Here is a 23258-nt window from a genome sequence, read left to right as displayed (position 1 = left end):
AGCTTATTTTGCCCCTAACCAGTTAAAAACTAAAACAGAGTCCAATGTACCCCATCCCACCCTGGAGATTGTCAATAAATGCCTATTATGTGCTACAGACATCCAGGGGGGGAAAGGCATTTTGAGAGCAAATGTTTTGATTTCTGTAATATGTAGCCTCACAGCCTTTGAGATAACCACTTGACATGTGTTAGGAAAGAGGCTGGGGTTTGCCCTGTGTGACTATTCTGAGCTCTTTTATTTAGAGAAAAGATGATGTCTTATCAGCATGTGTTTCAAATGGGGAAACCTTGGAGAGTTTTCTACTGGGAGTTTGATCAAGGTTTGTGGTTATCTGCTTATTCTTGCTATCAGCCTCCTTGGATTTTATTTGAGCTTTGGGAATGAGGTAAGGCATTGTTGGACCTAAGTGATAAAAGGAGTTTACATGGAGAAAACTCATAGAGGTATTCAGTTAAGTTTTCACTTAAAAATACACTCTGAATTCTATTATAGACATTCATGTGTGCACATAACTGTTTGTGTATGACCTACTCTGTTCTGAGGTTTTAGGTGGGTATTATAACAGTTTATTTTATCGAGGTAATGTTAGTTTACCTTATAAGTACCCTTGAAACATGGATGAGGGTCTGGATAAATAGTACAGCAGGCAGGGCACTTGCCATACTGGCAGCTTCCCTGGGCTTGATCGATCTCTGGTCCCCAGAGTCTGCCAGGACTGATCCCTGAGCGCAGAGCCAAGAGTAAAACCCAAACAATTCTGGGTGTGACCTCAAACCAAAAACTTAGCGAACAAGTACATGTTTATATATTTTGGGGTACACATTACTGAAGGGAGAGGATCCAACCCAGAACCACTGGGTTCCAGTGGTGGGGTGGAGAGTGTTATAGTTGAGATGATAGTAAAGTGAGTTTATAAAGAGAGCAAAGTGGTCAGATTGACACAAGGTTGTCAGAGAGAGGGGGAGGGCAGGCAGTCAGGCACACACACATACACACACATACACATCCCTTCTATCACACTCTTGGGCATTGTCTATCTTTGGGCTGCATAGGTGGAAAGATTCTACTTTCTTCAGATTAGTTAATTTTGGCCTTGAGTGAGCAGGAGATGTGCAGCCAATTCTGGAAAGGGAATAAATTGTCTATTAAATATTCTGTGCCAGTCATAAGGAGGATGGGAGATTGTATAAAAATGATTGGAGGGGTCGAAGCGATAGCACAGCGGGTAGGGTGTTTGCCTTGCATGCGGCCGATCCGAATTCGATCCCCGGCACCCTATATGGTCCCCCAAGCACTACCGGAGTAATTCCTGAGTGCAGAGCCAGGATTGACCCCTGAACATTGTTGGGTGTGACCCAAAAGCAAAAAATAAAAAAAAAAAAGATTGGCGCCTATCCTGGGAAAGAGTGGCTAGACTAGTTCTAGGAATTGGGCAGCAGACTGGAGTGACAGTGGGGACAGTTGAGTCTCCTGGGCACAGCTGATTGGACTAGTAGGGAAGGTCTCGGCTTCAATTCACAGCATCCCATATGGTTCCCCGAGCACCCCCAGGAGTAATTCCTGAGTGCATGAGCCAGGAGAAACCCCTGTGCAATGCCAGGTGTGACCCAAAAAGCAAAAAAAAAAAAAAGAGTATAGGAAATAATCAGTTTGGTAAATACTGTTTAGCTGAGGTGCACCTAGAAACATACTTTTGGAGTATAATATGGACACAGTGATTTTCTTTGCAACTTATAGAGATGGAAGGCTATCACCACCTAGTGGCTATATTATGTTTTGCGTCTCAGAACTTCACATTTTCAGGACTTCATACAATTCTTTGTTAAGTTCCTATGCTTTGAGCTTCAAAATTCTAGTTTTAAAAAAAAAATATTTTGTGAGCATGAAAATCAAATCTTAGATGAAATTATTTTTAATGCAAATGAAGCGCAAACATGGAGTCACATGCTTAGCAAAATTGTAGCAAACTGAAGTGTTGAATTAGAACCCATCTTTGCTGTAACTTTGCAACTTCTACAGGAAGAGAAAGTGCTGGAAAGGTTTCCTGCGTGTCCCCGTGATATGTGAATCTAGATAACACTTCTGGTTTTATATTTTACAGTCAATTAAATTAGTAGTATTTGTAGAAAGGGAGGAGTAGATAAAGAGTTGTGAGTGCACCACTATTCCCAGCTGTAGCTCAAAGTGCTAGCCCATTATCCCAACTGTTACAATGTTTCTATGTAACAGCGGGGCTTCATCGAACAAATGTCAAGAATGGCTTTTTAAAATGGAATGTGTGGGCTTAACTGTTAAATATGCTTGGAAAAGAAAATGTAAGGCTTTCAAAGCAAGGAGCCTTCAATTGGCCATTTAAGATGATCTAAATTACAGTGAGTAGTAAATAATTAATAAAAGTAGTAAATAAATAGTAAATAAACTACAAAAACAGTAGTTTAATTTATACTTTTAAAATGGCACATATTTGAACTATACTTAAGGGTTTGTCAAGAGTGTAAGATATATTTGATTAGTTCTCAAATATCGCATCTCAAGGATTTTGTTGCTATCTATTCTTCTAATGTTTTAACTATTTTGGAACTTCCCTACTCTACATTTTCTGAGACTGTGAGATTTTATCTACTACACAGTTCTGTGAAAACGGTTGTCCACAACAATGTTAGATTAACCCTCTTCCACTGTGCCCTGTGCATATGTGTGTGTATGTGTGTGAGAGAGAGAGACAGACAGACCAGACAGATACACAGAGAGATTTTTTTTTAATTTATGACTTTCAAAAAGATGAGCTTTACTTTTGTCTAATGCCTGTAAAAATTTTTTTTTCAGTACAGAGGAAAAGAAAATGATTATAAATACATTACAGGAGTAATGTCTGTTGATATTTAAGTTGACACTTATCCAATCATAAAATGATAAAATGATAAAATCTTAATGAATAGCATTGAGATGGGTCAGATATCATGGAGAAATGTCAGCTGTAAATGGAGTTTTGATAAAATCAGTTTCTTTGGAAATTTCTCAATTTTAAGATGCTGATAAAGGGGTTTTTAAAAACAAATGATGGTCTGGTAATTTTTTTTTCTCTAGTATAACATGTAGGGGGACCTTTCATTTCAGAATTTTTGCTTCATAATTGTTATTCTATTTGAAAGACAAAAATAGCAGAAAAATACCATTTTTAAATGTTATTTAGAGGGTAAGAGTAAATCATTTAGGACTGGGAATGTGACTTAAGTGGTAGAGCACATGTTCAAGGCCTTCGGTCTAATCTTTGGCATCAATGTTCCCTCAAGCATATGTTGGAATTCACAGCAGTAGGGACAGTAAACACACAGGTACATTGTTTATGATCCAAGAAATTTCCTCATTGTAGTATTTAATTTTTACCATCCAATTTGCAAATGTTTTCTCATAAGTCAACTTGCTTTTATTGTAAAGGACCGGCCAGAATGTGGTGGTTGCCCCATAACTGGCTGGTAACTGCCTTTAATAGAAGGCAAAGCTTGAAGCAGAATTCAAGTAAGTTAAGTTTTAAAACCAAAGAGAAATTTCTGCCTTATTTCTAAGTGTAATTATTTCTAAAATAATGCCTTTTTAGCCATGGTTGGGGGGTGGATGGGCGGAAGCAATACATCTATCTCTGCCTAAGTAAAATATCAGTTAATTATATGTTTCTCAGTTTGATTTGTTCAAAACTGTGACTCATCCGCTGAGGTATTTGGGCCATTGATCATGACTGTGTGGTGTGTTTTTTTAAAGATTGAAGATTCTATAGTATTCCTGAATGACACGTGGAACTCCTAGACTCCACTTAAATCAGAGACTCACCTTAAAAAGGTTCAAGCCTTATCTAAATTTAGTATTGTTGAGAGCTTTCCCAGAAAGTCTGTTCCCTTCATGCTCTGACCTGTGTTTTCTTTCTCTCTCTTTATCTCCTCTCTGTCTCTGTCTCTCTCTCCTCCCCACCTTGTTTCCTGAATCTAATTGAATGCTTTTTAAGGGCAAGTTTTGAGAGGGTAACTCTTGACACATTCTGTTTATTTTATTTTATTTTGGTTTTTGGACCGCATCTGGTGTTTCTCAGGGTTTTCTCCTGGCTTTACACTCAGGTATCACTTCTGGTGGTGTTGGGGAGGCACCATATGGGGTGCTGTAGGTTGAACCCGGGTCTATCATTTTCTGTTCATTTTTATTCCTTCCCCAATTATAAAGCCTACCAGTCTTTCTAGTCCTTCCTCTACCTTTATTTATGTGCCTAACTCTCTTCTGTCCACGTAATCTTAGTTCTTTTGCCACAATGTCCGTTTATTTATTTTTATCTTGTCTTTTCTTCAGTTTTATATTCTTACATTGCACATATGGGCAAACTCGTTCTTTATCTGTTTTTTTCTCTCTGATTTTCTTTGCTTCATCTATTAAATACCCTGGAGCACCTTTCATTTTGCTGCAAATGGCAAAATGTCCTCTTTTCAGAAAGAGATGAACAGTACTCTGTTGTGTATATATACCAAATGTTCTTTGTCTAATCCTCTATGAGGAAACTGCTTTCATTTAGAATAAGAGAGATGAGTTCAGTCCCTCTTGGATTGTTGAGCTGAGGGTAGTCTCTGAGGGCTTTTAGCAGCTTGAAGTCCCATGAATGCCAGAAGACATGCATGAGAGTCCTCCCCTCTTATATTAACTTGAGGCAGAAATAGCTTGTAATTCTTTTTTATTTTGATTTTGGAGACCACACCCAGTGGTGGTAGGGGGCTGTTCTTGTCTCGGTGCCACGGTCACTCCTGGTAGTACTCAGGAAACCAATTCTAAAGGACCACGAGGTGCCCGATATTGATCTGGGGTGGGCTGGGTACAGGACAAATTCTTTAATCCCTGAACTGTCTCTCTCGTTCAGAAACAACCTTGATGATAATCAAATATAGATTATTTGGAACAAAACAGTCTGAGCATTTATAAAGTTTGTTAGATTCATTAGTTTGTTAGATTCTAATGAACAACTTTAGTCTGTTCTTAGTTTTCCCTTCAATATTATTAGAATTGCTTCAAAATGAGTGCTCTGGCTTGTGGAGATGAGTTTCATGGACTTAACTGCTGGAATTTGGACAGAGTTTTAAAATATAATGTTATGCTTTTGGCTATTGACTGGTTTGAATCCAACTGGGGGGAAAAAGCTAGAAAACAAATGCTGAAAAGTTACTAAATCCAATTTAATTGATACAGGTGTCTGTTTATTCACTTTGTTTTTATTTTATTTGGGGGCCACACCCGGCTGTGCTCAGGGACTATTTCTGGCGATGCTCAGGCAACCATATGTGATTCCAGAGATCAAAACCAGGTTGACTGTGTGCAAGATCCCTTCCCATTGTACTATTTCTCTGTCCCCACTAAATTAAAAAAAAAAGGCAGAACAATGGGTATTTGATCTGATTCTAACATATTATAACATTATCATCTATTGTATGGAACCAGTTTCTTATCAGTCACAATATTACACTCAATAAAATAGAAGTTATATCTGAGTTTGCTTTTTTTCCTACATCAAATAATTGAGTTTCATGTCACACTTTGCTATCAGAAGAAATAAAAACATAAAAGTAATTTAGGATTTTCCTTCCAGGCAAAAGAGTGATCTAATCTTTGACTCTGGAGGAAGCAACAAAAGTGGGGGTGGGAGTGGGGGTTTGGGATGGGAAAAGTTAGATTCTGAGGCCCGATAAACATTAAAAGGCAGGGACAGCATTTGCTTTTGCCAATGGCATTAAAATATATTCTCCCAAAACCATGATGTTTCTTTCGAAAAAAAATTTTAGTTTGTTCATCTACCTCTATAAAATGATTCATCTAGGATAAAATTACCCAGAATGTTTGCTTGTAATCCCAAAGAGAATGGAGGAGTTTTTTTTTTTCCTGTTCATTTAGTATCCCATATTTCTGGCTATGTGAGAGACTTTGTTATATTCTGACGTTTCTTGAGCTAAGATTTCTTCTTAACAGTGTACTTCAGTGAAAATATATATTGCTAAATCCAAAGCTGAAGGTTTATTTTTATACTCTTTCTCCCAGCAAGTGATGTTAAGTAAGACTGTAAAGAATTTCGGAGGAAACAAAGAAAGTTGTTCAGAAAGCTGGGGTTTCCTTTGCTAAGTCAGTTTGGCAATAACATGGAGCAAAATCAAAGCACCCTTGCCAAAATAAATCCTCACAATGGAGCTATCAGATATGAGGTAATAGTGTGACATGCCTGTGGGTATTTGACATTCTTGTAAAAACCACAGTCCTAGAGTTTGGTCCTGCACCATTAAGCCACAGTGCTGCCAAGCAACAACACAGAACACACGTTTTAAATCACTGATGCAAGCCAAATGTAATTTCCACCAAAAGCAGTGAAATCTTCTGCCAGAGGTATGAGGCTGGGCCTTTTAAGCACCAGGAATTACTTCTATGACATGGAATCTGACTCTCGTGTCAGTGTAAAAATGGAACATTATTATTCAGATCAGGATGCAAAGCAGAGGGTAGTCAAGTGAATTGGGAAAGTGATATTTATGGAAGTTAGAGTTTTAAAAAATGGCAGGCTAAGAAATTTGTAAGTCCTTTCTAATAGTTGTATAGGTCATCTCTGAATTTTCATTTTACCGATTCAAAGAATGGTTCATACTCACTCTAGGAAATTTATAAAATACATAAGAATATATAGGAAAAAAGAATATATAGGAAAAAATGTTCTCTGGATCTCGTTTTACTGAAGTATAAGCTTCATAATGTTTTGCTTTTCTTTTGGACTTTTATATACACAGGCAGACATTCATATAAGTACAGTTGCACTGAGAATATGTGTAAAATTTTGACCATTGTGGAGTACTATGTAGCTCTTAGAAAAGATGAAGTCATGAAATTTACATACAAGTGGTACAATATGGAAAGTATCATGCTAAGCGAAATGAGTCAGAAAGAGAGGGATAGACATAGAAAGATTGCATTCATCTGGGGGATATAAAGTAACAAAGTATGAGATTAATACCCAAGAATAGCTGAGATCAGCACCAGGACGATTACTCCATAACTTAGAGGCCAGCGGGTATCCTAGAGGAAAGGGCAGTTCAGATAGAGAAGGGAGCACCAAATAAAGGATGTTTGGAGGATCCTTCCAGGAGGGGAGATGCATGTCGAAAGTAGACTATAGACTGAACATGTTTGCCACTCAATGCCTCTTTTGCAGACCACAACACCCAAACGGAGAGAGAGAACACAGGGGATTGCCCTGCCACAGAGACAGGGGGGATGGGGGGATGGGGGTGGGAGGGATATTATCCATGGTGGTGGAAAATGGGCACTGGTGGAGGGATGGGTATCTGATCATTGTATAATTGAAACCAAAGCACAAAAAATTGTAAATCTACAACTTTAAAAAAAATAAAATAAAATAAAGGGGAAAAAATATTTTGACCATTGTATCATTTTAGCATTTTGCTTTATAGTTTTAACTTAATACTGCTTTTACAATTTTCCATATCCTATACTCTTAAAGGGTTGGAGCTATAACAAAGAGGGTAGGGCGTTTGTCTTGCATGCGACTGACCCGCTGCTGACCCGGGTTTGATTCCTCCGCTCCATCCCTCTCGGAGAGCCCAGCAAGTTAGCGAGAGTATCCCGCCTTCACAGCAGAGCCTGGCAAGCTCCCCGTGTTGTATTCGATACGCCAAAAACAGTAACAAGTCTCACAATGGAGATGTTACTGGTGCCTGTTCGAGCAACTTAATGAACAATGGGAGAATAGTACTACAGTGCTATACTCTTAAAGCTATCTTTCTCATAATAATTTAATGCATTTTCTTCACAGGTTGCTTTTCATTTACTGTTAGTATTTTAAATACAATATTGTTTCTCACTCAGATTATATTTTAGTAAAGAATTCTGGTAGAATAATGAAGTCCAAGAGCAGGAACTTTTGAGACATTTTATTTCCAATGTTTTTCCTATTGTTTTTATATACTTCCAGTTGGTCATGTATGTGATTCTTGTTTAACCTGTGATTTGCCAGAAGCACCTTAATGCCTGTTGTATTAGTCCCCTTGATGGAAATTTTATTTTTTCATTTACTTATATTTTGGTTTTTGAATCATACCCAGCTGTAATCAGGGTTTACTACTAGCTCTGTCATCAAGGGACCACATGAGGTATCAGGGATTGAAGCACGCTACACTTTCTCTGTGCTATATGACCCCTGGTTGTCAGTTTTAAGCTAATGAGACACTGAACAGAGACCAGAGCTCTGGGTGCGTTCTTTAAGGTCAAAATTGTTTATATTCTTCCCAAGTTATTGTACTTACCAAGTACCTGAGACTGATGAGCTGCTTTCACGTGGCCGACCCGGGTTCCCTCTCAGAGAGCCCGGCAAGCTGATGAGAGTATCCCACCTACATGGCAGAGCCTGACAAGCTCCCCGTGGCATATTCGATATGCCAAAAACAGAAACAACAAGTCTCAAAATAGAGATGCTACTGGTGCCCACTTGAGCAAATTGATGAACAATGAGAGGACAGTGCTACAGCGCTACTACCTGGGAGAGAAGTTCATCCATAACAGGTGTTAAATGTTTTTTTTCTGATTGAAGACAAAAGATGTTTCTCATTATATGATCATTTCTCAGAGTTGGAAACAATAGATAACATCTAAAGATACAAATAAATAATCAATACAAAATATTTATTCAAGAAAAAATTTTAAAATTGTCTCAAAATTATTTTAAAAAAGCAAATATATATGTATATTTGTAGTAAAGTGTATTTTAAAAGTTTCATTTATATCAGTGATTATAATGCTCATATTAAGAGAAAACAACTTCCAGGATAGATGATAACTCAACAGTGGGGCATATAAGAATCACATTTAAAATCTAGAAAAGTTGAATAAAAAGTGAAAGGTGAAAGTGTTTGGGGTTAACTTGGAAAAAAACTTCACTTTTTTAACAAAATAAATAAATTTGATAAAAATACTTTAAATAAGACAAAGAAAGATGGATTGTTTTGATAAATATGAAAAAGAAAAACTTTATTTCACTATAACTAAATTAAATTATATTTGCATAAATAAAAGATAATGGGAAATCATAACGGAATGATAAGTTTATGTATTGTTTTCCCATTTTCACTGCCATTAGTGGTGGTAAAATTTATATTAATAAGATTTTTAGGTAAAGACTTATATTAATAAGTTATATAAACTTATTATATTAATAACTTATATTAATAAGTTATATAAACTTATATTAATAAGATTTTTAGGAGCTGGAGCGATAGCACAGCGGGTAGGGTGTTCGCCTTACAAGCGGCCAACATGGCCGACCCGAGTTCGATTCCTCCGCCCCTCTCGGAGAGCCTGGCAAGCTACCGAGAGTATTGGATATGCCAGACACAGTAACAACAAAGTCTCCAATGGAGACGTTACTGGGCCCGCTCGAGCAAATCGACGATCAACGGGAGGGCCTTTACCTTTACCTTTAAGTTTTTTTAGATTACTATATTCAGAAATGTAGCTATGCAGAATACAATTCCTTAGATATAGCTCACTGCCAAAGATTAAAAGACACATTAAAGAGATTTTTTTTGGGGGGGGTTTAGGGCCACACCTTGTGATATTGAGATTTTTCTTCTGGTTTTGTGCTCAGGAATCATTTCTGGTAGAGTTTGGGGAACCATATATGCTGTCAGGGATCGAACTCAGTGTCTCTTTGGCTCCAAAACAGACTTTGACATATGTGTATTTGTCTTCTCAGAGTGTAAGAGTATTTTATATTTTTCTCATCTATAAAATTTCTGTATTTGAAACTGAGGAGGGAATCTTGCTACCTTTAACTAGCAGCATAAACATGAGCTAATTCGTTGTTTTTTCTTTGGATCTCAACATCAAGATGTAAAATCGTTTTACCACCAAAAGCATTTCAGATTAGTTCATCAACAGAAATCGTTGAAGCTATTCTATTTCAGATGCCATTACCTTATGTATTGTGTTATTCACTACTATCAAGTAAATAAGTGTATTTTTCATCCACTTTCATAGCAATATGAGAACTGGAGACCCAACCAGCCAGATAGCTTCTTTTCTGCTGGAGAAGACTGTGTGGTCATCATTTGGCATGAGAATGGCCAGTGGAATGACGTCCCCTGCAATTACCATCTCACCTATACCTGCAAGAAAGGAACAGGTAATGTAGTTAACTAGCATTTAAACTGTAAAGTGAGTAAAGTGAGTTCAGAAAGATTAAGCTTCATTCATTAAATCACAAACTTCTTACCCTCTTTGCTATGAAGTATTTCATTGTTCAGATACAAGAGAAAAAAATGTTTTCAGTAATGTATTTCACCTTAGATTTCAGGTACTTGAGTTAACAGAGTAACATTTTGTAGTAAAACTCCCTAGTAGAATTTTAAGAGTAAAACAGTTGCCATGCCAAGAGCCATATTTATTTTGATGAGTGTTAAATCACTTGTCAATATTTAAAATTTGACCTACATTACAAAATAATCTAGTTTCAATGAAAAAATTAAGAAAAGCATGTACCCTTTGGCTCATATTGATACTTGTCCACGATTTGAAGTGTTTAGGCTTGAAAACCACTGCTTTCTCTCCTGGGGGCTGTGAGCTTCAGGTCACCATGGACTTTCACATTTTCCTTTGTATTTAACAGCCTGGTCTCCGTGGGCATTTTTACTTTTTTTTTTTTTTTTTGCTTTTGCTTTTTGGGTCACACCGGGAGATGCACAGGAGTTACTCCTGTCTCATGCACTCAGGAATCACTTCTGGGGGTGCTCCAGGGACCATATGGGATGCTGGGAATCGAAACTGGCTTGACCGTGTGCAAGGCAAATGCCCTACCCTCTGTGCTGTCGCTCCAGGCCTGCATTTTTACTTTTTGCCCTCAAAAGTTTACTGTATGTTTATGAACTAATGGGACCAAAAAAGTCATTCCCATGACTGTCATGAATGCCTTCAAGATATCAAATAGAAACGTTTATTGTTCCATAAATTCCATTATGGAATATAAACTCCATAATGAGGTTAACTTAGTTAACATTAAACAGATAAAATTAAGAAGACTAATTTTTAAAAATATGTATCTATGTGTTGAATTTTTAAGGCACACTGTTCTGACATCTTTCACAAACAGAGACTCCTTAAACATTAAAAAATGTGTTTGCAATTGATAGTGATGTGAAAGCATGAATATCCCAGCTCTAGATCTCTACTTTGCCTCAAGCAAGTGTACAAAGTACACAGACAAAATGTAAATAATTAATTTGGTGTCTATTCATATTTTTATACCAGATGTCTTTAAATATAAAAGTAATATAAAGTACACACTGTAAGTATTTTAGAAAAATTAAAAATTTAAAGATTAAAAAAATTAAACACCAATGACAAATTCTATTAAAATAATAGAATATTTAAGATACACAAAGCTCCGATGAAACTCTGCTTTTAACTGTGGCAATTTTACACTGAAATTCTTTTATCTAGAGTAGAATTTATTCTAAATATCCGTACTATATAAGCAGCTTTCCTAACTATGTGCATTACTTCAACAATTCTGTGACTGGATTTTCAAAATCCACTAGAATTCCTGTGTCTAGTGTAAAATGTCTTTAATGAACTGTTTGTCTCTATCAAAAAGTCACGTCATTGTCGTCTTAGCTCTCTAAATAGCCCTGGGAGTCATGTTTTTCATTTTATATCCAAACACTCATTTATTTCCCATGTTCTATTTCCTAAAGAAGAGTCTTCACAATAGAAGGATAATAGTTAATACTTTGTTGAGGGGGCCTGGCTGATGCATTCATTATGTTTAACAGTGTCTCTGCCCTCTATGGACCAATTCAAGCCACCTCTTTCTCCAGGGTTCATCCGCCTCATCTGCTTTGTGATAACCATAATAATTTCTAGACATTGTTACATGCTCCCTGGGGAGATAAGGAAAGGAGAAAAACTGCCCCAGGTGGAGAATGTATTGCTCTATGGCTAAAAGGGATTCACAAAACAGTTAACATACTTGACTTTTCCCTTTGGGAAAAGAGTTTAAATTGTTGGAATTATTCCATTAAAGGAGAAAAATAAAACAAAAAAGAAACAAATTGATCTTTTGTTTCATCTCCCTATTGTCTGGTTTTTATTTATGTAGACTTAACTCTTTTTTGATCAGTACTCTGGGGAGCAGTATACATTTTTTAAATGACTGTAGATTTTTATTAAAGATTCTCACTTCTTTTATTTCAGTTATTTTTAGACACAGAAACCTATGTGCTTTATTTTTATGGAATATTTGTAAATGAAAATAATGGTATATACAAAAACAGTTTTTTAAAAAACAACTTAATATATACTATGTAAATACATTTAATATATCATAAACTATAATCTCATCTAAATTATTTATTCCCTGGTTCCTACCAGAAATAATGACTCGATTGCTTTAGATTCTTCTTTATTATTACTATATAAGCTTGCATTGATACAAAACTGTTGTATATTTTTCAACTTTATTCTGTGTGAATTTTGTGCCTTGCTCTTTTCGTCCAGTATTGTGTTTGTGAGGTGTATCCATGTTGATGCATGTTGCTGCATGTCATGATTTTTGCTGTTGTATAGCATTTCATTGAATGACTATACAACACTTTGTTCACCAGTTCTTAATTGTGGGCAGTTGGGCTGTAGTCAGTGTTTTTGTTTTTATAAACAATGTTTCTATGAATCTTTTGGAATATGTTCCTGGTAGACTTTTCTGAGTTTTCATAGGGTATTTTTCCAGGAGTGAAGTTGCTGAGTCATAGTCTATACTATCTTCAAAATTGCTAGAAAATGCCAAATTATTTTCCAAATGGTTGTACCAGTTTGTACTCCCACCAGCAATGTGTGAGAGATCCTGTACTCTACATCTTCTCCAACATTGGGTATTATCGGACTTTGAAATTTTTGCAAATCTGGTGGGTATGAAATACTATCTATCACTTGTCATTTCATTTATACTGCATCCTTTTTACCCCATTATCTTTTCATATACTTACATGTTATTTATAACTCTTATTTTGTAAAATTTCTTTTCCTGTATTTTGCTTGTTTTCTTAAAATGTGCTACTTCTTTAATTGTAGAAGTTCTTTTTATATACTGATGACTAATCCTTGACACTTAAATTATGTTCTAAATATATTCTCCCAGGTTGTACTATTTTTATTATGAAACTATGACTCTTTTAGTAAGCAAAATGTTCATTTTGTTTCATTTTTCCTTCATGGCTATTTTTTTAATATTAATCATCTACTCTAGTCATCAAGATATTCTATGCTTTTAAAAGTGTTTTACAGTTTTGCTCTCTCTCTGTATATATATATATATATACACATATATATATATATACACACACACACACACATATATACCTTTATACCATCCTAACTGGTTTTCCATGTATTGTCTGAGGTAAGGAACCAAGTCAAGATTTTAAAATTTGAATACCCCTTACTTCAAGTGAAAAAGCTACTTTGTTCCCTCTGCTCTTCTATGTTGCTTCTGTGAAATAATAAGCGTTTATGTGTGGATCTATTCCTGGTCCGTTTGTCTGCATTCACCAATATACATACTGAATTGTTCATAAATTATTCGTCCATATCATGCATAGTTTTAAAATAAATATTATTTCCCCTCACAGTTATAAGGACAACTTATAATTTGTCAGAATAGCACATAATCAAGTCTAGTACATAAACTAATTTTAATCCAGTTATCATTGCTATAATACATCTAATACTCAGTTTTATTTGTATCTTGGTATAGTCTTTTCATATTACAATAAAAATGTATCCAGGTATCCAGATGTAGTTATCTATGAATCATATACATTGTATAATTTATCCTTTGACTGTGGCAATATTATAGACAGTATATTTATCCATAACTATAGTATATATAAATTATATAACTATGATATGTGGTTATGTGATATTACAAACTATGGCATAATAATTTTCAATAATTATTATAACTTTTCCAGTGAGTTTACAATAGTAATAATAAATTAGTTACAAATCAATTATTGCTAAAAGTAAAAATGAGGGATAAGTAGATACTCTGGGACAATGATAAAGAAAGACAACACCAACAAGTCATGCACTGACATGAAGTAGTTGCTTTTAAATAGTTTTTAAAATTGGATTTTTGCAGAAAAGTGGCCCTGTTAGATGGATAAAAGAATGTCTGACCATTTAATTTAATGAAACATAATTTAAATTGTGTTTATTTCTTTAATGAAACACAATTTAAATGGCATAATCTGGGATTTAAACTAGACCTAGGACCTAAATATTTGATTCTTCTCTTAATATCATCTTTAATTTCTAACTCTAAATTATTGTTTTTCTAGAGGTACTTTATTGGGTATCATAGAGAGAGAAAGATATTGCTACTATTGTAAATATTTAGATTATTTGGAAATAACTCAATTTGCTTTTCTTTAGTTGCTTGCGGCCAGCCCCCCGTTGTAGAAAATGCCAAGACTTTTGGAAAGATGAAACCTCGTTATGAAATCAACTCCCTGATTAGATATCACTGCAAAGATGGTTTCATTCAACGCCACCTTCCAACTATTCGTTGTTTAGGAAATGGAAGATGGGCTCTGCCTAAAATTACCTGCATGAACCGTAAGTGGTACTTTAGAAAGAATGGACAACCGTGCTCTAACGACTACTAGACACCCTCATTTACAACTTCGTCAGTTTAGGGTATGGAGCAAGTAATATTGTTGTGTTTTCTTTCTTTCTTTCTTTCCTTCCATGTAGCATCTGCATACCAAAGGACTTATTCTAAGAAATACTTTAAAAACTCCTCATCAGCAAATGACAATTCAATAAATACATCAAAACATGATCACCGTTGGAGTCGGAGGTGGCAGGAGTCCAGGCGCTGAGCCCTAAAATGGCGAACATGTGTTTTCATCATTTCAGCCAAAGTCCTAACTTCTTGTGCCTTTCTTATCACCTCGAGAAGTATTATCAGTTGGTTTGGATTTTGGACCACTGTCCAGCCATTTTGGGTTGCTGTGCACTCCAAATATTTTAACTGAAAGTGTTGACATTCAAAAAAAAAAAAAGAAGGCAAACAAATGAGAGAAAATGAGGGGAGAAAGGAACCATTTCCAGCCTTTTTTTTTAAGAAGTTTTTTTATTTGTCTCCAATGCAATACCATTTTATAATGTATACCAGCCTACTGTACTATTTAAAAAGCTCAATTTCAGCATCAATGTCAATGTAAATAAGATGATTTAATGTTGATTTTAATCCTGTATATAAAATAAGAAGTCACCTTGAGTTCAGGCATATTTAATGATGATTATGGGACCCTTTGCGGTCTTTAATCATTGGTTCGGCTGCTTTTTGTAGTGTGTTTAGGCTGGAAATGGTTTCATTTGCTCCTTGACCATCAGCAAGACAGAGAACAGCTTTTCTCGGAACTAACAAATGCAGTATCCCAGTCACTGTGCCATCCTCACCATTGGTGCAGGTTGCTTCTGTGTATTGCTGAAGACTTGCTAACGGAATCCTGATGGAATTAGGGACTGCAATGTGGAACTCTTCTTTGCCGCAACCCTTTCTCTTCACTTACAAGAAAGGCTGAATGGAGGACTTTTCTATCACCAGGAGCATTTTTTTAGGGGTCAAAGTGCTAATTATTAACTCAACCAGGTCTACTTTTTAATGGTTTTCCTAACACTAACTCACAAAGTTACAGATCTACACTTTCAAATGGATCTAGACCTAGGGCTCTGGAGGGTGGGGGGATTGTTGAAACAACAACAAAGAAAGAAATTTTGTATATATAACCATTTTAATCTTTTATAAAGTTTTGAATGTTCATGTATGAATGCTGCAGCTGTGAAGCATACATAAATAAATGAAGTAAGCCATACTGATTTAATTTATTGGATGTTATTTTCGCCCCCCCCCACCATGCCCCCAACTGCAACCTGAAAACTGACATAGTATGGTAGTTATTTTTCAGTGTTTTTGTATTTCCCTCACAAAGTTTGGAACTATAATCTAGGTATTTTGTCCCCGATTGAATGATGTGATAGATCAACTGCATCAAGTATTTGTTACAAGAGTGGAAAAGTATATAGTTTTCAGCAAATCGTGTTTGCCCATTCTAAGCAAGGGGCATATATTTAGAAATAGCGTGGACATTTCTTCCTTGTTAGGTGGAGTGTATGTATGTATATTCTCTTTATCTTTTCCCACTCTGTTTTCTCCCATGTATTTGAATAAAGTGACTGCTGATGATAACCTTGAATCATTATCCACTTACTTTGAATGCTTAAAAGAAAATCTGTAATGGAAAGAAGACATTTAGTAGTCTTTGTCCAATTTCAGCCAGAATGACATTAAGAAAAGAAGACAACAAATAAAATGCAAGCAGCAAAAAGCACACCCAACAACAATATTTTTTTTCTTCATGAAAACTCCTTTGGGTAGGAAGGAGCAACTGTAGCAACAATCACATATACTGTCTTTAAGCAAGTTCCCTTGGTTGTGCTGCATTAGTGCAATCTACCATTAGGTGTCCGTGAGCACAGAGCAACAGGGTGTTGAATATTTAGGTTTTACTTTTTTTTTCCCCTTCTTTCATTACAATGCACATAATACATTCCTGTATTTATATTATAACATGTATAGTGTAAAATGTGAATGACTGTCTTTTTTTGTGAATGAAATCAAAAATCTTTGTAACTTTTTATATATGCTTTTGTTTCACCAAAGAAACCTAAAATCCTTCTTGTACTATCCTGTGACTGGTCTGGTTATTTACTTTAAATTCTAATATGCACCATCATTTTTACTTTCTGGTTCCATATAGGAGACAAACTGCTTGACTTAAAAGAAATGACATAGTGGCTAGCAGAGAGATGATGAAGTGCTTGCAAAAATTAAAATAGCAACTTTGATACTGTTTTTGCCTATGTGTTTATGCATTAATCTCAAACAAGAAAAAATAGGAAAGGAAAAATGATACCTCACTTTTACACACTTTTTATGAACTATGAACCAGGCCAAGTGTTTTATGTACGAGATGGGAGCATGACAGTATCTGTCTTAATGATGAGAGATCAAGCATATGGAACTGAGATCATTTGTCCAGAATTACTGAATTAGCTTGTAGTGGATATAATTAATCTTCATAGTTTGCCCTACCCGCTGTGCTGGAGCGATAGCACAGCGGGTAGGGCGTTCGCCTTACAAGCGGCCAACATGGCTGACCCGAGTTCGATTCCTCCGCCCCTCTCGGAGAGCCCGGCAAGCTACCGAGAGTATTTGATATGCCAGACACAGTAACAACAAAGTCTCCAATGGAGACGTTACTGGGCCCGCTCGAGCAAATCGAAGATCAACGGGAGGGCCTTTACCTTTACCTTTTAGTTTGCATGGTATTCTAAAATAAATAAATAAATAAAATACTATGTTCCCAATTGGTATACATTTAGAAGGATAATTTACTAATTAGCAGATCATGTATGAGTAATAACTGTAGCAATATCCAGTAGCTATTAGATTTCAAAAATAACGTGTGTCCATCCATCCATCCATCCATTTCTTCACTTTTAATTTATTCTATAATTTAGAACCTGCTATATAGCAGGAACTGTACTAAGTTCTGGTGCATAAGCAATGAATGATTTAAACAGATTTCTCCTCACATTAAGGTTTTATATTGTACGTATCCATGGCAATAATTTTACAGAATACTCTATTTAATATCTTTATTAATAATTTGGAAGAACAACTCTGTTATCTGTTTTTGCAGTTGTACAGAAGGACAGAGATGACTTTTGAGTATTTTGAAGATCTGAAAAGATAGTACAGTGATAAGGCTCGTAACTTGCTTATGGCAACCTAGGTTTGATCCCTAGCACCCCATTTCGTTCCCTGAGCACTGCTAAAAATGATTCCTGAGTGTAAAGCCAGGAGTAACTCTTGAGAATTTTGCTGGGGGTGGCCCCAGAACCAAGCAAAAAAATATTTTGAGGTTTCTTATATGCACTATTAAAAAGACATGGAAGTTGGCATGAATAGATGCACTAAAAAAGATTTTTTTCTTACTGAATATCTTCTTTAATGTGTAGTTTGAAGCATTTTTTTATGCAAAATCTTATCCAAAATTTACTAAAGGGAATATTCAAGAATTTGCATCAACTTGTGTCTATGCACTATTTTTTATATAATTATAAATTTGTCAAGTATGCTTTTATTGACCCAGATGCAAATAATGGAGTCTCTGGCATGTGTTATTATCCAGAATACTGGGAGAGAGGAAGAAATTGGAATTTGCTCTTCTCAAGCCAGTTTTATATCCATTTCTAAGGGCTGCCTTGCTTACCAGATTATTTCTCACCTTAAGGACTCTTTAAGAAGAGGTGATCTCCTAAGGAAAAGGGAAAAAATTAGCAAATTTTTTTAGAGAGGGATGCATTACTTTAATGTGATAAAAATAACACATTAAATATGTTAACACATTAAATTTGTTAATCTTAAGAGAATGTTCAGGACACTACAGAGAGTAGAAACTAGATCAACTCTGAGCTATTTTCTAGACGTTATACTGTGTAAAATAAAGTTGGAGTTTGGAAATGTGAAGAAAGTACGTAATGCACTACTAAAAATTTTCAGAGCTGATTTTGTGCACCCCCTAAAAAATCTACAGGATAATACATTTTATTTGTTTGTTTTGGGCCACACCCAGTAATGCTCAGGGTTACTCCTGGCTCTGCACTCAGGAATTACTACTGGCAGTGCACGGGGGACCATACGGGATGCCCGGGTACATGCAAAGCATACGCCTTACCCACTGTAATATCAGTTTGGCTTCAGAGAATCCTTTTTTTTTTTTTAGGTAAAAAAAGGCAAGCAGTTAAGAATCAAAGATAATTTTTTAATTATTTTTTATTGTTTCTTTTGAAATCCCCTCAAAATATGTATGCAGTGACATTTCTTTTGAAACCAAAAAGGCCAATGTGATGCTTTATACTATTTGAGCATCCTTATTTATTTATTTATTCATTCATTCATTCTACTCTGTTACAGTTCCCATTTAGTCACCAGATAAGAATTTACCCAAATGATTTTTTTATTTGAAAAAAAATCTAGAGAGAAAATTTATAAAGGATGTACACACACATTATTTGAAGAACCGTGATTTACAATACTCCTAATGATGGAATTTTGTGCGCTCATTTTTCCAACACCACACCCAGGATGTTTCTCGCCTTCCACCAGCTCACCAATCTTGTGTGGCTGTCTCCTACCGCATCGTAGTAAACTCAGTTCTACACCAGTTCTCATATTCTGCTGTCTTTGATCATTTTTATAAAGATCTTTGAATGAGTCATTCAAGATTGTATAATCTTTTCCCATTATTACTCATTTCTGTATGTTTGGATCCCAGTTAGGTAATAAAAAGCAAATGCCAAACAAGAACAAGAATGACTTTTGTTGCGGTATTTATAGAATAAGCAAAGCCTGTGTTTTAATTGGAATTTAATTCCAAGTTCTGTCTGAGTCCATCAAATAATGCCTGCCGAAGATGCAAAATTTACTCCGTTAAGGCAACATGTCTTAGGTGATTTTTTTTTTTGTCTTTAAAATTAAAAATTCAAACTAAACATCAATTAAGTTTTAAGTTGTCAACAAAAATTTTTATTATTAAGTTATACAATTTTAAAGAGTATTATTTTGGCATATTTTAAACATTGCTTTCATAAAACAAACTTGTAGCATCATTCTCAAATATATTCAGTATAATCTAAATACCATAGTGATTTGTTGTTAACTAAAAAATAATCTTGAACAAATATACTCCTTAAAGGAACATTTTATACTTTTTTATGTTTTCTTTGGAATTAAAAAGATGATTTCCCCTAAAAAGTTGGGGTGGGGGATTGGGACCACACCTGGCAGTGTTGCGGTGCTACTCCAGCTCTGTACTCAGGGCTCATGCCCAGCATTGTTCAGAGAACCACGTGCCTCCAAGGGTCTTTCCTAGGATTTACTCATGCAAGCCATGTGAATATTGTTTTGAGCCATCTCTCTGCCAAAGAAATTTTTTCTAAACATTATGTACTTTATGCAAACATGTACAATATATACATAAGATTAAATTCCACTGGCAAAACTAGCAAGCATATTGATCTACAAGAATATTTTACCTACAATGTGAATTATTTTTTCTTGTGAACATAAACACACAAAGGTTTAATATGAATGGAATCATCCTTTTAGTTTACTGACATAGAATTAGTTAAAACAATACACAAATGGTAAGAATTTATTCAAAATATATCTCAATAAAATGATAAAGGGCTTTTCTCAGTTTACATTTCCTTGAGTAAAGCTGTTTAAAAGTAGAAATTGCCACAATTTAACATCAATTGTATCATTGTTTTGTCTTTACATATTGAATCTGCATCAAAAAGCAGATGGAAAGGATAGTTTCATTACACAATGCTACTTATTTTTAACCGCTTACTGAATTACCTGTCAAAAATCAAGCAATAATCTATCAAAGGTTATTACATTTGCCATCTTAATAAACTGCCTCATTAAACTCTTTGAGGTAGCAGCTGACTTTATAAAGACTTTATATGTATACTGTTATCAGTGCCATTTATTTTGACAAGTTCTTTTGTTTGTTCATAGTTTTTACATTTCATGTCAGTGCATATTAAGACTAGGATGAATGAGAGGTACTCTGAGGTAACTGTTATTTAGATAGTGGGAAAAGAATATATTAAGCGTTTGGTTGTCAAAATGTCATCCTAGGAGTAACAGCATTAACATTGCCTAGAACTTAGAAGAACTACAAATCCAGGCTGGAAAGATAGTAAAGTGGGTAGGATGTTTACCTTACATGGAGCTGGGTTAAGTCCCAAGCACCCCTTAAAGTCCTCTGATCACATCAGGAATGATCCCTGAGCATAGCACTGAGAACAGTTGTGCCCATACTCCCCCTAGGAAAAAGAAATGCAATTCTCAGAACCTATTCTATTTATTCATATTTGAAGGAAGTGATTTACAGTTCTGTTCACGAGAGGGTTTCTTATATACAATGTTCAATATCACACCCATTGCCAGAGTGTTTCATCCCTTCACCATTGTCCAGAGACCCCTGCCTCGGTAAGCTCAGTTCTGTAAAATAATTCTCAATTTCACTTTTTTTGACCTTGTGTTAGTCCCTTTGTATTCCATATATGAAAGATAATGATTCTGATGTGTTTCAAAGTTTATAAGAACTGGTGTAGGGGCTGGAGCAATAGCACAGCGGGTAGGTCGTTTGCCTTGCACGTGGCCGATTCAATTCCCAGCATCCCATATGGTCCCCTGAACACTGCCAGAGGTAATTCCTGAGCACAGAGCCAGGAGTAACCCCTGTGCATTGCCGGTGTGACCCTAAAAGCAAAAAAAAAAAACTGGTGTAAAGAAGATGAAAAAGTAGAGCTAGATGCCTCCATTATAGACCTCTTAGGCAGGTGAGTTTTGGGAAAGTAGCCAGATAAATATAAATTGCAGAAGTTGCTATATGTGTTCAGGTTCTTCTTGGTTTTCTTTGCCTGTTCTTATTCTTTTTTTTTTTAATTTTATTAAATCACCATGAGATAGTTATAAACTTTCATGTTTGGTTACAATCACACAATGATCAAACACCCATCTCTCCACTGGTGCACATTCCTCACCACCACTATCCCTGGTATAACCCCCCTTTCCCACCCTCCGTCTGCCTCCATGGCAGACATGGTTCCTCATAATCTCTCTCTACTTTTGGGCATTATGGTTTGCAATACAGACCCTGAGAGGTTATCATGTTTGGTCCTTTATCTACTTTATACACATATCTCCCATCCTGACTGGTTCCTCTGGCCATCTTTTTCTTAGTGATCCCTTCTCTATTCAGCTGCCTTCTCCCCTTTGCTCATGAGGCAGGCTTCCAGCTATGGAGCAATTTATCTGTCTCGTGTATCTACTGTCCTTAGGTGTCAGCCTCATGTTATGTTGTTTTATACTCCACAAATGAATACAGTCCTTCTATGTCTGTCCCTCTCTTTCTGACTCATTTCACTTAGCATGATACTCTCCATGTCTATCCACTTATAAGCAAAGTTCATCACTTCTTCTCTCCTGACAGCTGCATAGTATTCCATTGTGTAGATGTACCAAAGTTTCTTTAACCAGTCACCTGTTTTAGGGCACTCAGGTTTTTTCCAGACTCTGGCTATTGTGAACAGTGCAGCAATGAACATATAGGTACAGATGTCATTTCTACTGTGCTTTTTTGCATCCTCAGGATATATTCCCAGAAGTGGTATTGTGGGGTCATATGGAAGCTCCATTTCTAGTTTTTGAAGGACTATTCATATTGTTTTCCAGAAAGGCTGGACTAGTGGGCATTCCCACCAACAGTGAAAGAGTGTCCCTTTTCCCCCACATCCATGACAGGACTGGTTGCTTTTTCTTTTGAATGTGTGCCAGTCTCTGTGGTGTGAGATAATATCTCATTGTTGTTTTGATTTTCATCTTACCTGACTTTCCTATGGCTTTGACCACCTCTTCCACTGTGCAAACTTCCATATCTCATTTCTTTTGTGTGGTAGGTATCTATTCTGCTGGTGAGATTTTGTAGGCATATTAATTCTATGTTTCAATGTAAATTTCTCACAGTATCTACATATTTTTTAAACTAAAATTTTAAAATTTTGGACTTCCAATTTCATGTTTTGAGTCAATTCTACTTTTTAAAAGTCTCAGAATTATTCTCTTCTGTTTTATACCCATATTCACTAATATAGTGATAATATCTTTAGATGTTTCACTTTCAAAATAATCTTTTACATTAATGTATTCTTTTTTAATGTACAATAATAATCTTGACATTTCCCAGTTCACCATTTCAAAATGAATCACCTACTGAGTAAAGTCCAATTTTAAACTCATAATGAAATGCTCTGGAGGGAAAAGGTAGCCCTTTGATCGAGATATTATGTGCTTAAAAAGAATGAAAATAACCAATTTAGAAATATAAAGTAAATCACCATAAAATTTGTTTTCTTCTTTTTAATTAATTTGGTTTGGCTTCTTGATCAGTTTCTGACCAAAAGTTGAAGTCCCCAGGTATATGAGGGAGAACTGGAAGAACAGAAAAGCTAGCTGACTTAGTAGAATATAGTCT

The 23258-nt window shown here is 35.7% G+C and overlaps 1 protein-coding gene across 1 annotated transcript in view; it reads left to right on the top strand.

Annotated features, from left to right (window-relative positions):
- The window catches only part of VCAN (versican), a 108691-nt gene extending 91866 nt beyond the window's left edge, over positions 1-16825 (top strand). The window contains exons 13-15 of the mRNA XM_056112474.1: positions 10063-10207; positions 14509-14691; positions 14830-16825. Of these exons, the coding sequence (XP_055968449.1) occupies positions 10063-10207; positions 14509-14691; positions 14830-14957 (456 nt within the window). The 3' untranslated portion in view covers positions 14958-16825. The remainder of the gene's footprint in view (positions 1-10062; positions 10208-14508; positions 14692-14829) is intronic.
- The last annotated feature ends 6433 nt before the right edge of the window (positions 16826-23258 follow it).

The sequence above is a fragment of the Sorex fumeus genome, unplaced genomic scaffold (assembly GCF_029834395.1).
Source record: "Sorex fumeus unplaced genomic scaffold, SorFum_2.1 ptg000018l, whole genome shotgun sequence".
Lineage (NCBI taxonomy): Eukaryota > Metazoa > Chordata > Mammalia > Eulipotyphla > Soricidae > Sorex > Sorex fumeus.
Note: the sequence above shows the minus strand (reverse complement) of the source record. Positions and strands in the feature narration are given on the sequence as shown.